The following is a 14,307-nucleotide window of genomic DNA, read 5'->3' on the forward strand; positions in this document are numbered from 1 at the left end:
CTCTGGGTTCAACAGATTGTTTGTGTTTGGAGCAGATCAGAGAAAACAATCGACTCTGGTTGTTCCCACTTTCCATGGAGTGATCTCTTGACTCCAGCTTTCCACGGCGCTGACGTGTTTCCTTCTGCGCCGCTGGAACAATGCAGCTCAGGAAGCTGGTGGGTCAGAGCCAGACTGCGGGGCTGGTCAGTGCGTCCCAGCGCTCCCGGTCCGTCGCCTCTGGATCTGTGGAGGGAATAACGGCTCCTGGTTCTTCAGACCCAACTCGGCGATGTCCCTCTGGCTGGTGAGTCTGTCAGGGGTCAGGGGTCAACAACACAGCATCAGGATTGATGCTTCAGATTGTTTTTAAACTGCTTTTAGCAACGAGCATAAAAGATTTCTGGAATCGTTTTTCTTTGCATTTAATCAAGAGCCTCCAAGAAAACAGAAAAAAGTTAAAAATTAACAATAATTTTGTTTATTTAGCTTGTCATAAGAGGAAAAGAAATGCAAACGTTTATGTTTCAAAGTCAAATTTTCACTTATTCATTAATTTGTAATTGTCAAAAGTCCAAACTAAATATTATGAGCTAAATATTTAGTCAGCAAACTAGACATTTAGTTACCAAAGTATGTTCTTGATTTGCTATGTAGCTATTTAGCTTGAGCATAAATATATTTGATAACTATATATACTTTTTAGTTATCTTTTGAATGAATATTTAGAGGGTAAATATTTACCTAAACCTAAATAAATTCCTAGTTTTAGCTGCAAACTAGAGATTTGGTTAGCAAATGTTCAGTTTAGTTAGTTAGCATGATAGCATAACTAAATATGCTAACAGAACAGAATATTTAGCTCAGTATTTCAGTCTCAAACTAAACATTTAGTTTGAGGCTAATTGTTTAGTTTGAAATGACTGAATATTGAGAAAACAGTTGGACTTCAGTCGAGTTCTCAGCTGGACGGTTCTGATGTTCTGGTTCTGATGGCCGTTTTTATGGATGTTTTCTGACCGGATCGTCTGACGGAGTCGGTTCCCGTTGACCCGATGATGTCGCCACCTGTGGACTCGCGTTCTGAGAGTGTGACTGGTCACTTCCTGTTCTGAGGGGAACAATGACCAGTGACCCGGTGACCTCTGGTCTAACAGGCTGAGCGCTCAGCGGCCCGGTGTGACCCGGCCGAAACCGACCCATTGTTTGTCCTGCAGAGAACAGGAAGACAACAGTTTGGTTCCTTGTCTGTTTGCCAGGATTGTTTCAGTTCAGGAGCTGAGCGATGGTCTTTTCCAGAGTCCAATCAGATCAGTTTGAGGCAGAAATTAACCCTTGGTTGGCTGAGAGAAGCTGCTGCTGTTAGCGGAGTTCAGTGGCTGTTAGCAGATGTTAGTGGATGTTAGCGGATGTCATTGGATGTTAGCAGATGTTAGCGGATGTTAGCGGATGTCATTGGATGTTAGCGGATGTTAGCGGATGTTAGCGGATGTCAGCGGATGTCATTGGATGTCAGCAGATGTTAGCAGACGTTAGCAGATGTTAGCGGATGTTAGCGGATGTAGCTATGCATCAGAGTTACTGCCATACGAAGGAGCTAGCTGGAGATGAACCGATCTGATCTATATTGGTCCCGATATTGACAATAATTTGGATGTCTTTGACAATCTCTTCAGTCTTGTTTTTTTATTTGTATTACTTTATTTTTAGAATTTATTATTAAACTTTTATTCAAAAGAAGATATGTTTGTGCAGTTAAAAGTTGTTTATTTATTTTACTTTGGCTGTTATTCTCCTGATTCCACTGACTGAATCTATTATATTGTTTTTACATGTTTGGCCAAATTAGAAAACTATATTTAATTGTTCTATAATGTTACCAAATTCATTTAGTACATTTATGTCTGTATTTAAAAAGAAAAAAGGAAACATTTTAAATCAGTTCGGTTGTTTTTTCTGTACCGACCGATACACAGATATTGGTATCGGCATCGGAAGTGAGGAAACTGGATCGGTGCATCTATAGCTCCAGCTCTGGAATCTTGTATGTAAAAAATGTTTTAAATTTAAGCATTAAATATTTTCTCAGAACGTTGATCTGGTTGGTTGTGGGTTTGGTGAGAAGGCGGTTTCGTGTAATTTGTTCTGGTTCCATCAGGAGGATTGGACCGATTCCAGATTAAAATGCGCCGTCGTTTCTACATTAAACTGCAGACGCCCCGCTGCCCCCCCAGCCTTTTCCCATCACTCTAAGTGCCTGGCTCCATATCAGGCGGCTCTGCCCGACCCAACCCGCCCCGCCCATTTCTGTCCTTAATGTCGCTGCATCCAGAGACGGACGGCTTGTTGGATGGAGGGATGCTGCAGGACAAGAGATTTGATTTTTCTGTAATTGGACAGAAAGTGTCCCATTTTCGTCCCCGGTGACACGAGCAGAGCCAGACGGGTCCAGGACAGGATGGGAGGACTTCACTGGTGTCTCCATATTGTCTTCAGTTGGGCGAAATTGTTCTTCTGCCTTTTTCCATTTTGGAAGCTGAGGAGCGGCAGCAGCCAGGTACAACGGTGCAGCACTGAGAGGCTGAAGGACGGCTGCCGGATGATTTTGATCCTCAGTTTGTTCAGATTTCTGTTTTCTAAAAGCAGCTGGAAAACATGGAGCCTCTCTCTGGAGCAACAGTTGCTTCTCTGAGGTCATTGCTAACGTCTTTTCCTGGTGCTGTGCGAACACACGCACACACACACCCATACACACACACACACATACACACCCATACACACACACACACACACACATACACACACATACACATACACACCCATACACACACACACACACACATACACACGCACACATGCACACACACACACACACACACACACGCACACATGCACACACACACACACATATACACACGCACGCATGCATGCGCACACACACACACACACACACACACACGTATGCAGACTTTACTGGACATCTGTCTGGAGTATTAGGAATAGTGTTGCAGTTTTAACTTCCTGCTTTGTTCTTGCTGAATATTGTGAGAATTTAAAAATCTTAAAAATTGATCTGAGGAAATATCGTCCACTAAATGTCACATCCAATCAGTAGCTGCTGTAGCAGTCAGGACTTCAGTGTTTCGGCTGTTTTTCAGTTTTCTGGAGGTTTGTTCCAGATTTCTAGTGCATAGAAGCTGAATGCTGCGTCTCCAGGTTTGGTTCTGGTTCCGACGCAGAGCAGAACCAGAAGACCCGAGAGGCCTGGAAGGTTGCCATGACAACAGCAGGTCCTGGAAATGTTCTTCAGCTGACAGAGGCCAGACTCAATGGGAGGGTTAAGGTCAGAGGTCAGCCTGATCTCTAGATTATTTCACTTAGCTAGGCTACTTAGCAGAAGCTAATGCTAAATCACTACCTTCACTATGACCCTTGAGCAACGATTTAATTTTGACATAAACATGTTCCATAACAGCTGTAGTTACTGTGTGTATGTCTATATCTGGCTGTCTGCTGTCTGTCTTGTGGTTTTTTTTTGCGGGAAATGATTATTGAGAAAAAAAGAGAAAACTCCAGAGGAAACAGAACTGCTGTGTCCGTTTCACCTTCAAAATAAGAGCATGAATATTTGAAGAATTCAGTCGATAACCAAAACTTCAACTCCAATGTTGATGTTTATTCATCTTAAAAAACAAACAGCCAAATAAATGAGCTCTTAGAAATTATATGTAAAAAGGCAGGTGAAGTTAAGATGGCTAAAGCGCTAACAGATTAGCAGATCAGTGTATTACTATGGAGTATTGTACAGAGGAAGATGAGACACCAGAACCAACGATGATGCAGAAATTCACGCAAAGGAGCCACAACCAAACGTTACATGAAAGTGAACATGATTCACAGAAATCAAATATTTCTCTTTGAAACATCCAGTGTATTGATTTGTATTGTGAGTCTTAATAATCAATATTACAAGCTTGAAACAGTTCAGTCTATGTTTCTGATTTCAGAAAGGGAAACTTGTATATTATATTCATCCACTTCACAAAGAAGTGGTTGCTTTCCCTTCATACTGTCGCTGCAGGGGGCGGCCTGCAGGGGGCGGCCTGCAGGGGGCGGCCTGCAGGGGGCGGCCTGCAGGGGGCGGCCTGCAGGGGGCGGCCTGCAGGGGGCGGCCTGCAGGGGGCGGCGGTGAGCTCTGTGCTCCTGGAGGACAGAGAAAACGTTTCAGCACATGTGAGCTGAGGGGCCATTGTTTCAGCCAGGCAGTTGGAGTGGGGCTGGGTGTGTCTTCCTCTCTGTGTCAACAACCCTCTAACCCACGTGAGGACACGCCCCCCCTGACATCACTGCTTCCTGTTTCTACTGCTCTCTGGGCTCATTTTGCCTCATGGCCACCAGAGGGAGCTGCAGGTACAGCTGGGAACAGCATGAGCTCCTGCTGAGCTCATCTTCATCATCTTCCTCTTAATGACGACCTCCAGATTCTGTCTGTCACCATGGTAACTAAAACTGCTACCAAGGCCTGCTGGGAAATAACAATTCTGCAAGAGGATCATCAGCAGAGAGAAGCAGAAAGAAATCTGAAATGTTCTGGTGGACGGCTTTGTTATTTATCTCTGTTGGTTATTTTTCTTCCACTCAACTTTCTAGTAGAATTGGAGTTCACCTGTTTCTCTCCTAGATGAAGACACTAAAGGAGCTGTTACTACCACTGACCTTTCACAGTAACAGTAGTTATGGATTCATCTGATTGTCACGCAAATTTTGATCAAATTTTAAAAAGTTGTAAAAATGTGAATTATTTGTGTTTCCATGAACTGGTTCAGAGAATCAAACCAGCTTCATAAAGCGTGATGTCATCATGCTGACGCTACGCATGGCTGGAATGAACAGGAAGCAGAAGATGCTAACTAGCATGTAGCTCTAGGTTTGGTGCCTCTGGTAAGGCACAGAGCCACCAGTGGGTGGCAGTGTTGGGTCATGTTTTCACTTTAGTCTTAATTCTTTAAGAAAAGACAAAAAAATGAGTGTAAAACTTTTTTGTTAAATTGAGAACTTTATTCTGATTTTTGTCGTTTGTGTAAAGCTTTTTTAACGTGAAAAGTCAACGGAGTCACAGCTTTAGGAAGTTCTCTTGGTTCAGTTCTGTTTCCTGATACCTCCAGTGGACTGGGAGAGGCTGCTGGTTCTGATTCTGGTTCTGGTTCTGCTGGAGGTTTTGTCCTGTTAGCGACAGTTTTTTCTCTGCACATGCTGTGCAGAAACAGGTTAGCGATCAGCCGGTTGGTTCCAGTTTTCAGAATCTGTTTTCATTTCATTTTATTTTACCGTACATCAGTGGTGTATGGCAAGCCATTTTAACATAAAATCAGCTTCACTGCATTTTTATTCCAGAAATCTGAAACTGGTTTATAAACACACATATTAGTTCATTAATATCTTTCTTATATTTTGACTGGACAATATACATGTTTGAGATCGCCAATTACATTCTGACTAGTCTTTAGTAATTAGAAGCTTTTACAAAATGGTTGTAACACAGACTGCTACAGGAGATCTTTCCTGCCAACATCAGCTACAATAACTGAGGAATTGTGAACTAATGAGTTCAAACAACATTGAATTTCTCTTTGGGAATCGAAATAGTATTTTTCTATTGAATTGATATTAAATAAATTATGCCAGATTTATTATTAAGTTGTCTTTAATTATAAATATCTATCATTAATTACTGACTTTCTGAAACATATTCCAGGTATTAACAACTAAATTATAACTAGTCATAAAGTAAGTTTAAGAGGTTTTCTTTTTACTTTTTACATTTTGACCAGTCAGAATGACATCACTGATATCTGCAATAATTATTCTGTTTCTGTGACGTGAAGCTGGCAGCAGGAAGCTCGTTAGCTCCTGGACTCTTCAGTTTCAGTTTTCATTTTGCTTTAACTTCAGCATCCAACTTGAATCTGATTTAATTTCAGAGATTTTCATTTTAGCTGTCATTTAAACATATAGAAGTAAAACAAACATGGGCATCTCGGTGTGGAGCTGCTAGCAGATTAACGCTGTGTGTGTGTGTGTGTGTGTGTGTGTGTGTGTGTATGTGTGTGTGTGTGTGTATGTGTGTGTGTGTGTGTGTGTGTGTGTGTATTAGCGTGTGTGTGTGTGCGTGTGTGTGTGTGTGTTTCTGGGTGTCTGGCTCTGTTTGAACAGTGTGTGAGAAACTGACAGACCTGAATACAACAAGTGGCTGATTGTGAACCTGAGAGGGTGTGTGTTTACGGGGACGGAGGGTGTGTGTTTACGGGGACGGAGGGTGTGTGTTTACGGGGACGGAGGGTGTGTGTTTACGGGACGGAGGGTGTGTGTTTACGGGGACGGAGGGTGTGTGTTTACGGGGACGGAGGGTGTGTGTTTACGGGGACGGAGGGTGTGTGTTTACGGGGACGGAGGGTGTGTGTTTGTTTGTGTTGCGTCATCAGGAGCTCCCAGTCCAGATCTGAACGCCGTGCATGCTGGGAAAACCTGGATGGAGAACATCTGGTAACGTCGTTTGTCAAAACATAGAACTCAAATAAAAAAAACTATTAATCACTTTTCTCTTTTTTCATCTTAGAACTTTTATGTATTTTATTAATGATCTCAACTGAAGTATAAAATGTTTTTTTTTTTCACAAATAGAATCTGAAAAGTGCGGCGTGCATCAACCTGGTCTTCCAGTTTAGGTTCAACCTGTTTTGAACAGACTGAAGGTGAGGCTTAGTCTGGACTTTGACTAGGCCATGCTAGCCCATAAATCAGTTTAGATCTGACCAAAACATCTCAACTCTTCTTCTCCTGATTTAACTCCGTCCATCCACAGCATCCTGCTGCCACCACCATGTTTCACCATCATGCCTTCTTCTTTCATTAGATTCTCACACCTTTTGTTTTGCATGATATTTTATTGAATTTTTTTTTGTATTCTTATTTATTTTTTTTTGCTGAAATCTGAATAAAAATTAAAGTTTTATTCAGATTTACATTTGAAGCAATAGTGTATGTAAACTTATGGACCGGACTGGATGAGAATCTGATTTTCCTTCCTGCTAGTTTTTTTTCTATCCCGCATTTTTTTCGTTGAAGTTTTAATTGGTCTGAATCAAAGAAAGAAAGTTTTTTGTCTGTAATGCAGATTTTCCAGCAGGACTGAGGTCCGAAATGTCGCGGCTGCATTTCCTGTTGTCAGGGAAACGTGTCCATCTGAAGGGCAAACGGAGGCAGAGCTGATGAAATATTAAAAAGGACGCAGAAACAGGAGGGGGAGGGGCAAGGGGAGCAATGAATGAAATGAAAGGCAGTGAGAGTCGGAGGTCTGAAGAGAGAGAGGGAGAAATGGGCGAGCGGAGCACCCCCTCCCCCAGCCGAACCCCCAGCTGGAGAAGAAACGCTTTGTGAAAGTTTCCCTCAGAGCGACGGAGCGGCTCAGAGAGGCAGCCTGGTTCTGATCCGGAGCCTGGTTCTGATCCGGAACAGACAGCGGAGCACGGTGGGGTCCAGAGGGGTCATGACCTTCCTGCAGCCGGCGGCCGGGCTCACCCTGAGGAAGCATCATGCCCGTCTCCCTCAGCCTGCCTGCGGCTCGGACCTGGGTCTGCCTGTCCTGCATGTTCTGGGTGAGATCCGTCAGAACCGAGGCTGAGCGGCGGCGCCGGGTCAGGAGATGCTCTGGGTGGTCCTACGTTTCGGGGGCTGGGTGCGGGGCAAGGGTCCGACTGCTGCCTTCAGCTCAGGGAGAAAGTTTTAGATTCAGTTGGTTTCGTGTGAAATGGAAACATCTCCGGTGGTTTGGTTCTGATTTGGTTCTGATTTGGCTCAGAATGTTTGTGGAGTTTTGGTCGTGATGAGACGTGAATCTTTCACTGCCTCATGACTTTTCTCTGGGTTTTGGTGTAATGATTGTTTCTGCTTCAATCTGACAGCAAGCAAAAGATCCTGATGATCTGATGCAGATGGAGACGCTAAACCACTTTTTCACATTTATTCAGCTTTAAAGGGCAGTTTTACCTTTAAGTGACTATATTAGTAATTATATTGCACTTTTAAACAATACCTTGTTATAAAAATGCATATCACATATGACTTAAAAGAACATTTACTTTGTAATCTTAACACCTTGAATTTGTGTCTCTGTCTCTTTAAGAAGCTCTTCCTGAAGCTCCGCCTCCAGGAAGTCATTCCAACATGGCTTCTCCTTTAACCCTTTAACGTTTTTCCAGGATTGCTCTGAGGAGCAGCTGCTGTACCGAGCTCAGCGGGTCCACCAGGTGTTTGCTAATTGCTGCTGGCTAGTCTGAAGGGGCTGAGTGGGGGAGGAGCTGTCCACTCAGGTATTTTCACAACTGAGTGGTTGCCATGGAGATGAAAGTATTTCTGAAACACAAAGGAATCAAAACTCCAGAGAAAAACAAGACATGATGGAAAAACTAAAGTGGTTTTAAAAGATTTAGACTTTTTAATTAAATGAAATGTTCTACGTTACATTTTCTATAAACCTCACAGGCCATTATGAAGTGTTGTTTTCATTTTTATTAATGTAATCCTCAAATAGCTGACCAAATATCTCTTTGGGAGCAACATGGAGCCGAATCACCTGGGACATTTTAACCGCTGCATGTACCTTAATGTGCAGAAGTAAAATGCTTATTTTTGTTTATTTGCTTTTTGGGATGGGGCACCAGAAGGGCCTCCATCTCAGGGGCCCTGATTCTTCTGAATCCGGCCCTGGGAATGCCACTGCCCGTCATCCGCCTGGAGAAGCTGGAAAAATGTTTAAAATGCAACTTTAAGGAAGGAGCCAGAATGTTTGTGCTTCAGTGGGTCGGCGCTCAGAGCCGGGTTGTGTTTGCATTCTGATCCGGCCGGGTCCGGTCCGGCCCACCCTCCGGTCCCGTCCGGCTCGTGCTCCCCGTGTTTGGACCGCCATCTTTAAGCGTTACATTTGTGCGGGTGTGAAGTGGGTGTGAAGTGGGTGTGAAGCGGGTGTGAAGCGGGTGTGAAGCGGGTGTGAAGCGGCGTTCCGGGCGCTGATCGCCGCTCTGAGATGAAAGCGGTCGGGTCTGAATGGACCTTTTCAGAACCGTCCCTCCTCATCGGGCCGCTCTCCTCCGGGACACGACCGCACCGCCGGGGCCCGGCGGGGGGCTGGATAATCTCACTGAGCTCTTCATCAGTTAATTACCATTCTTCCCTTTGAGGCAGGGCAGCGAGGTGCAGGGCGGGGGTCCGGGTCGTAAAGGAGCTCAAAGCCCCCCAGCTAAGCCGCGGGTCACTGATTGACTGGATCAGAGCGCAGGGCGACAAAGCGGGCTCACTTAAAGGGGCGAGGTTCAATCTGAGCCCCGTGTTGAAGGCAGAGCTTTGTTTGGTGCTGAAGCCTCTTTAATTTGGACACACCTTCCCCCCTCAGCCTCTCGACGCTCCGGATCGTTTAATGTCTCTGATTTAAAATCCTTTCTCAACTTAATCCTCAGCTATTTGCTTCAGCTTGCTTTCCAAACACAATTCTACGTTTGGCAGGAACTTCTGGTTTTCCTTTTGAGCTGGAAAACGGTTTATATCTTTAAAGTGACACTTTGTTTGGTCCAGTTTCTGCAGAATAATCACAGTACCGGGTCCAGTATCAGGACAGGTTCAGGTTGTTCCTGCTGAGCGTTTAATTAATAATCATCTTCACTTTCGCTGCAGCAGGATCTTCATGGTTAATGTGAATAAATCCTTCATTTAAAATCATATCTGGCGGCTTTAAGCTGATTGTTCTGAGTGGATCAGCTCAATACGTCAATTCACAGCCTTCATCGTCGTGACCTTTCACCCCGCAGCTTCTAAGGACCTCCCAGAATGTTGAAAGGCTCCATTAGGACCATAAAACACTAAAAAAGGACAATTAACAATCTGCAGATCAGGGAATTTCAATGTTTTATATCAATAAAGTAGGATTCATTATCACTGAAACTACTGATAAACTATAAATATGTTTACACTATAAATATGTTTACACTACAAATGGACTATTAAATTATTTAACCCTGTAAATGTAATAATGTAAAGGCTTCTTCTGAAAATATACTGTATAAATCGGTTGAATATAATATAAAATGTTTCAGAGCTCATTATTATGAGACAGAGTTCAGTGTTTCATAATTGTCCGAGGTTTGCAGCTCATGTTGGCTCTGCAGCTGCTGACGCCGTCATGGAGCAAACCTCAGGATGAAAGTCTGGGTTCCCCGTCCAGGAAACGGACCGCCGCAAAGAACCAGACAGGATCCGCCCCGTAACCCGGAGGCTCAGGACAAACGCTGATTCCTCCTCCAGCAGAAAGAAGATCCAGAGAAAATGGCAGAACCGACCTGAAGGACGCAGGAAATTAAGCCAAGACGCTCGGGGCGAACAGTGGTGCAAAATAAACACAAAGCCTTCAGAGCTTCCAGCCACCAAACGCTGAATAATTAATGAATCCTGAGATTTGATCAGGTTTCTCAGTGATGACCTCGGAATAAACCCGCAGTTTGTGTTGACATTCAGGAGTCGCTGTTATTCCGGATCAGATTGGTGCCAAGCCAATGGAAAAGGTGTTTGATCTGAAAAACTGCTGCTGGGGTCAGAGGTGAGGATCGGACCCGTCTGAGCTCGGCACCACCCGGCGAGGGACTCAAGGTGATTCACTGAACCTTATGGCTTTCACAGGATGGTTTACGTGGAAATGTTGATTTCTGTTTAGCTCAAATTTAATGGACATCCAGACAGAAAGGAAAAAATATGAATAAATGGAAGTAAAGGAGAGAAAGAAACACAAAACTTTTCCACGTTGGTGATTTTCTGAAATGAATGTATTTTGAAAAGCTGCGATGGAAACACTTTTTCACGTCACATAAATCATGTGATCCACAACCGGATGTTACTACTGGTGGAAAAGACAAAGAAGACGACAGGAAGTAGGAGGAGGAGGATGGCTTTGTATGAACAAACTTAGTCGTGTGATTTAAATTGCGTTTCTCAGCCATATTGCAATTGTAAAATAGTTTTTCCACATTAGTGAAACATTGACATTTTTGGGGATGTTTGTAATGGCAGCAGGTTGTGACTGTTTACAGCTTCCTGTTATCATCAGAACCGTCTCTTCTCTCCCTGCTCCTTCCAGCTTTAACCTTGTTTAGATCCTCGTTTCTTTCTCTCTGGAGTTATTCGATCCCAGCCTGTTGGAAGACGAGCGCTCCACGTTTCGGACCCATTTTCAGTCCAACATCTGGTTCCTCCGGCTGCGTTGTGGCGATCGCTTTAATCTGTGGCTGTTTCATGTTTGAAACGTGTGAAGCAGGGGAATAATGGGAGGTTAACACTTTGCTCCACTGATTTATGCAACTTGTGGAGCTTTGTTCTGCCCTCCCACCCTCCACCAGCAGACCCCCAGCTTTGTGTTCGCTCCACTGGACACATTCGTCTCAACCCTCCACAGCCTGAAGACTCAGAATCAAACCGTCGGTCACGTCCACCTTGTCCTGGCAGAAAAATGTAATCTGCTTTACTCCTGTTTAACTGAAATAGTTGGGCTTTTTGACCTCCTTTCTTAACTTAAAGATTGTGTAATTTTATAGTTTGTTGCGTAAAAAGAGTCTAATTGCCCTCATTCCCACAGCTCCACATGCTGTCATCGTCCTCTGAAAACCAGATCTGGTAACTGACCCTTTGACCTCTTGCAAGGTCCACAGACATACCTAACTGACCTTTAAATCTGTGTGGACGACATGATGCTGCAGAACGAACATGGCTGGTATCAGGACACTGTGAAACCCACACTATTGATCCCAGTTTACCTGAACCAGTCAGAACAAACGACTGGGTGAAGAACAACCTGAAGATCCAAAATGGCGTCCGTCCCAGATTAGCTGCTCTTTGTTGCTGGATTGTGTAAAATGCTGAGTAATGAATAGGCGTTAGCTTGTTTTGCTAGCAGCAGTTAGCATACAATGAGCACTTCCATCTTGTTTTGTTTTCCTTGTGTTTGATCCTCAGATGCGTCATTAACCATGAAAACACAAAGCGACAGCTGACCTATGCTCTCAGAGCTAGCATGCGTCCAAAAGCTCATTTAGATTTAGATTCATTTAAAAAGCCCACAAAATATTTTTTTGCCTTCTGTAATCTAAAAGATTTGAGAAGTTATAGGAAAATAATCTACTTCAAGAATATTTAAAACGTTGATCAGCGTGGGAAACCGTCTGCAGGTCACATTCTATCCGCTGCGGTTCTATGCTGTGACTCTCCATGTTCATAAACTAACTTCTGTGTTTCAGGGACGACATGCGACTGGTTCTAAAGCGTAGCATTGATACTTAGCTTCAGAGCTTGATATGTTTTTCAACATTAAATCAATATTGAGTTTATCAAGAACTTGGAATGTTTTGTTGTTGTTTATCTGGAAGGCAGTGAAACTACGGCAACCGGAGCATAAACTCATAAATGTAGCCGCACTTTGGACGTAACTGTTGCAGCCAGGCTCTTTGTGCTGACTGATAGCACAAGGAAGCTACATCCTCTCCTCCAGCAGCTGTTAGCACCTGGCGGCTAATGCTACGTGAGTAAACATTCATGCTGGATTCAGATTGACCCGGTTTGGCTGTTTAACTTGTCAGGTTTTCATCAGAGGGTCTGCTCACCCTCAGCAACACGTCCTGAATAATGATGTGTTTCCTCTGCTTTGTAGTGCAGTAGAAGAAACTTTCACAATAAAAGCCTGAAAAACAAGGAAAATCTGGACTGTCTGATTATCCAGATCTTTAATGAACTGGAGTTAATGACTTGATGCCATGCAGAAAACCTGGAGGTGATAGAAACATCCTGAAACCAGTGAAAATGGAAACAACACAAAATGACACCAATTTATCTGCAGTTTTCCTGAATAATTATCTGTCTCCAGTTTTTTCTCGAGTAAAACAAGAAATGATGCATCTGCCGCCATCAGATTTGAAACATGATTTTTGCCTCTCTGCTATTATTATCTGATTTCTATCCGTTTTATTGATTAATGGTGTTTTGGTTCAGATGTTGCTTTGGTTTATTTTCAGTTGTTCAGGTTTGTTTTTCCAAGTGTTTATATTCATATTCATCTCCATGAATATTCTGAATATTCTGTCTGATACGATGGACTGAATATCTGGACATTAACGTCATTTTCTAATAATTAAAACTCATTTTGACCTTTTGGTCACTTTGACCCCAACATGTTGAATTTATGAGTTTAATTAAAACGATAAGGAGCCCAGAGTGACTCCCAGCTGCTGCTCGGGTTGATCAACCCGACGTTTTGGGTTAAATTCTCCTTTTATGGGAACGTTTCAGCAGAGCTGCTGTTGCTGTGAAAACACAGAACCGGTTCTGGTCCAGTCTGAGTTCTGCTGCCAGAGGCAGAACATGGCAGCCAAATCAAACTGCTGTGAAATGTCCTGCGTTTGTTTCTGCACAGATAAAAAACACAAAGCTGCAGCCTGGTTCTGCCTGACCCGGCAGGTCCGATCTGCCGGCGGGTGACCTTGACGTCTTGACCTCTGCAGTGGTTCTGCTGACGGTGCCGGTCGTTGCCGACTCCAGATGGTTTCATGTTGAACTCCTCTGGTTCTCAGTTGGCTCCCGTTCATGTTCTGCAGGAATCGTTTGTTTTCTTTGGTTCTGAAAGCGATTCTCTGCTTTATCTTGTTTAAACACAAATCTCCTCTCTGTGATTTTCTCTGAAAACAAATGAAACTGAATCTTAATATCCTGCTTTATATGGACTTATGTAACACATACCTGAGTCCAGGCCAGGATATCAACATGAGGAACGGAGCGGAAACATGGAAACATGAAGGAACGATTCTGTTTCTGTTCATTTTCTCATCAACATGCAGACGCCTCATGAATATTCATCAGATTTAGTGAACTTATTGGTAGAAATGGGTCGAATAAATCCGGAATTATTTCTGTCTCTTTAAGCAATGATGTCATGATATTGGAGACTTCTGATTGGTTAACAGACCAGTTGAGTTAAGTGGAGCCAGAGCTGTTGACAGGATGGCCTAGTCAAAGGCCACTCAACCAGACTGTCTGAACCAACATGTCATTATGTTTAAAAAATGAATCAACTTTCATTTCTGCTGGTAGATTAAATGAAGTGGAACGTTTATAGAAAACCAGCCTAAATCAATAAATGTCCTTTATGAATAAATGCATTAAATCAGAATCTGAACAGAAATAAATAACTTCTGGACTCCCCAGACGGGATGCAGCCATACGATCCCATGGCTTCTTAGCATG

General features: G+C 43.4%; 1 protein-coding gene across 10 annotated transcripts in view; it reads left to right on the forward strand.

Annotated features, from left to right (window-relative positions):
• Positions 1 to 205: 205 nt before the first annotated feature.
• tns1b (tensin 1b) overlaps positions 206 to 14,307 on the forward strand; it is a 94,351-nt gene continuing 80,249 nt past the window's right edge. For 4 of the 10 annotated variants that reach the window (XM_055052853.1, XM_055052851.1, XM_055052859.1 and 1 more), the window contains exon 1: positions 7,465 to 7,634. In XM_055052853.1, coding sequence (XP_054908828.1) covers positions 7,572 to 7,634 — 63 coding nt within the window. In that variant the 5' untranslated portion in view covers positions 7,465 to 7,571. Of the gene's footprint in view, positions 287 to 7,464; positions 7,635 to 14,307 lie in introns of those variants that run through there. The other 6 variants (XM_055052866.1, XM_055052856.1, XM_055052860.1 and 3 more) reach the window with 3 other exon arrangements.

The sequence above is a fragment of the Poeciliopsis prolifica genome, unplaced genomic scaffold (assembly GCF_027474105.1).
Source record: "Poeciliopsis prolifica strain line A6 unplaced genomic scaffold, Auburn_PproV2 SCAFFOLD036, whole genome shotgun sequence".
Classification (NCBI taxonomy): Eukaryota; Metazoa; Chordata; class Actinopteri; order Cyprinodontiformes; family Poeciliidae; genus Poeciliopsis; species Poeciliopsis prolifica.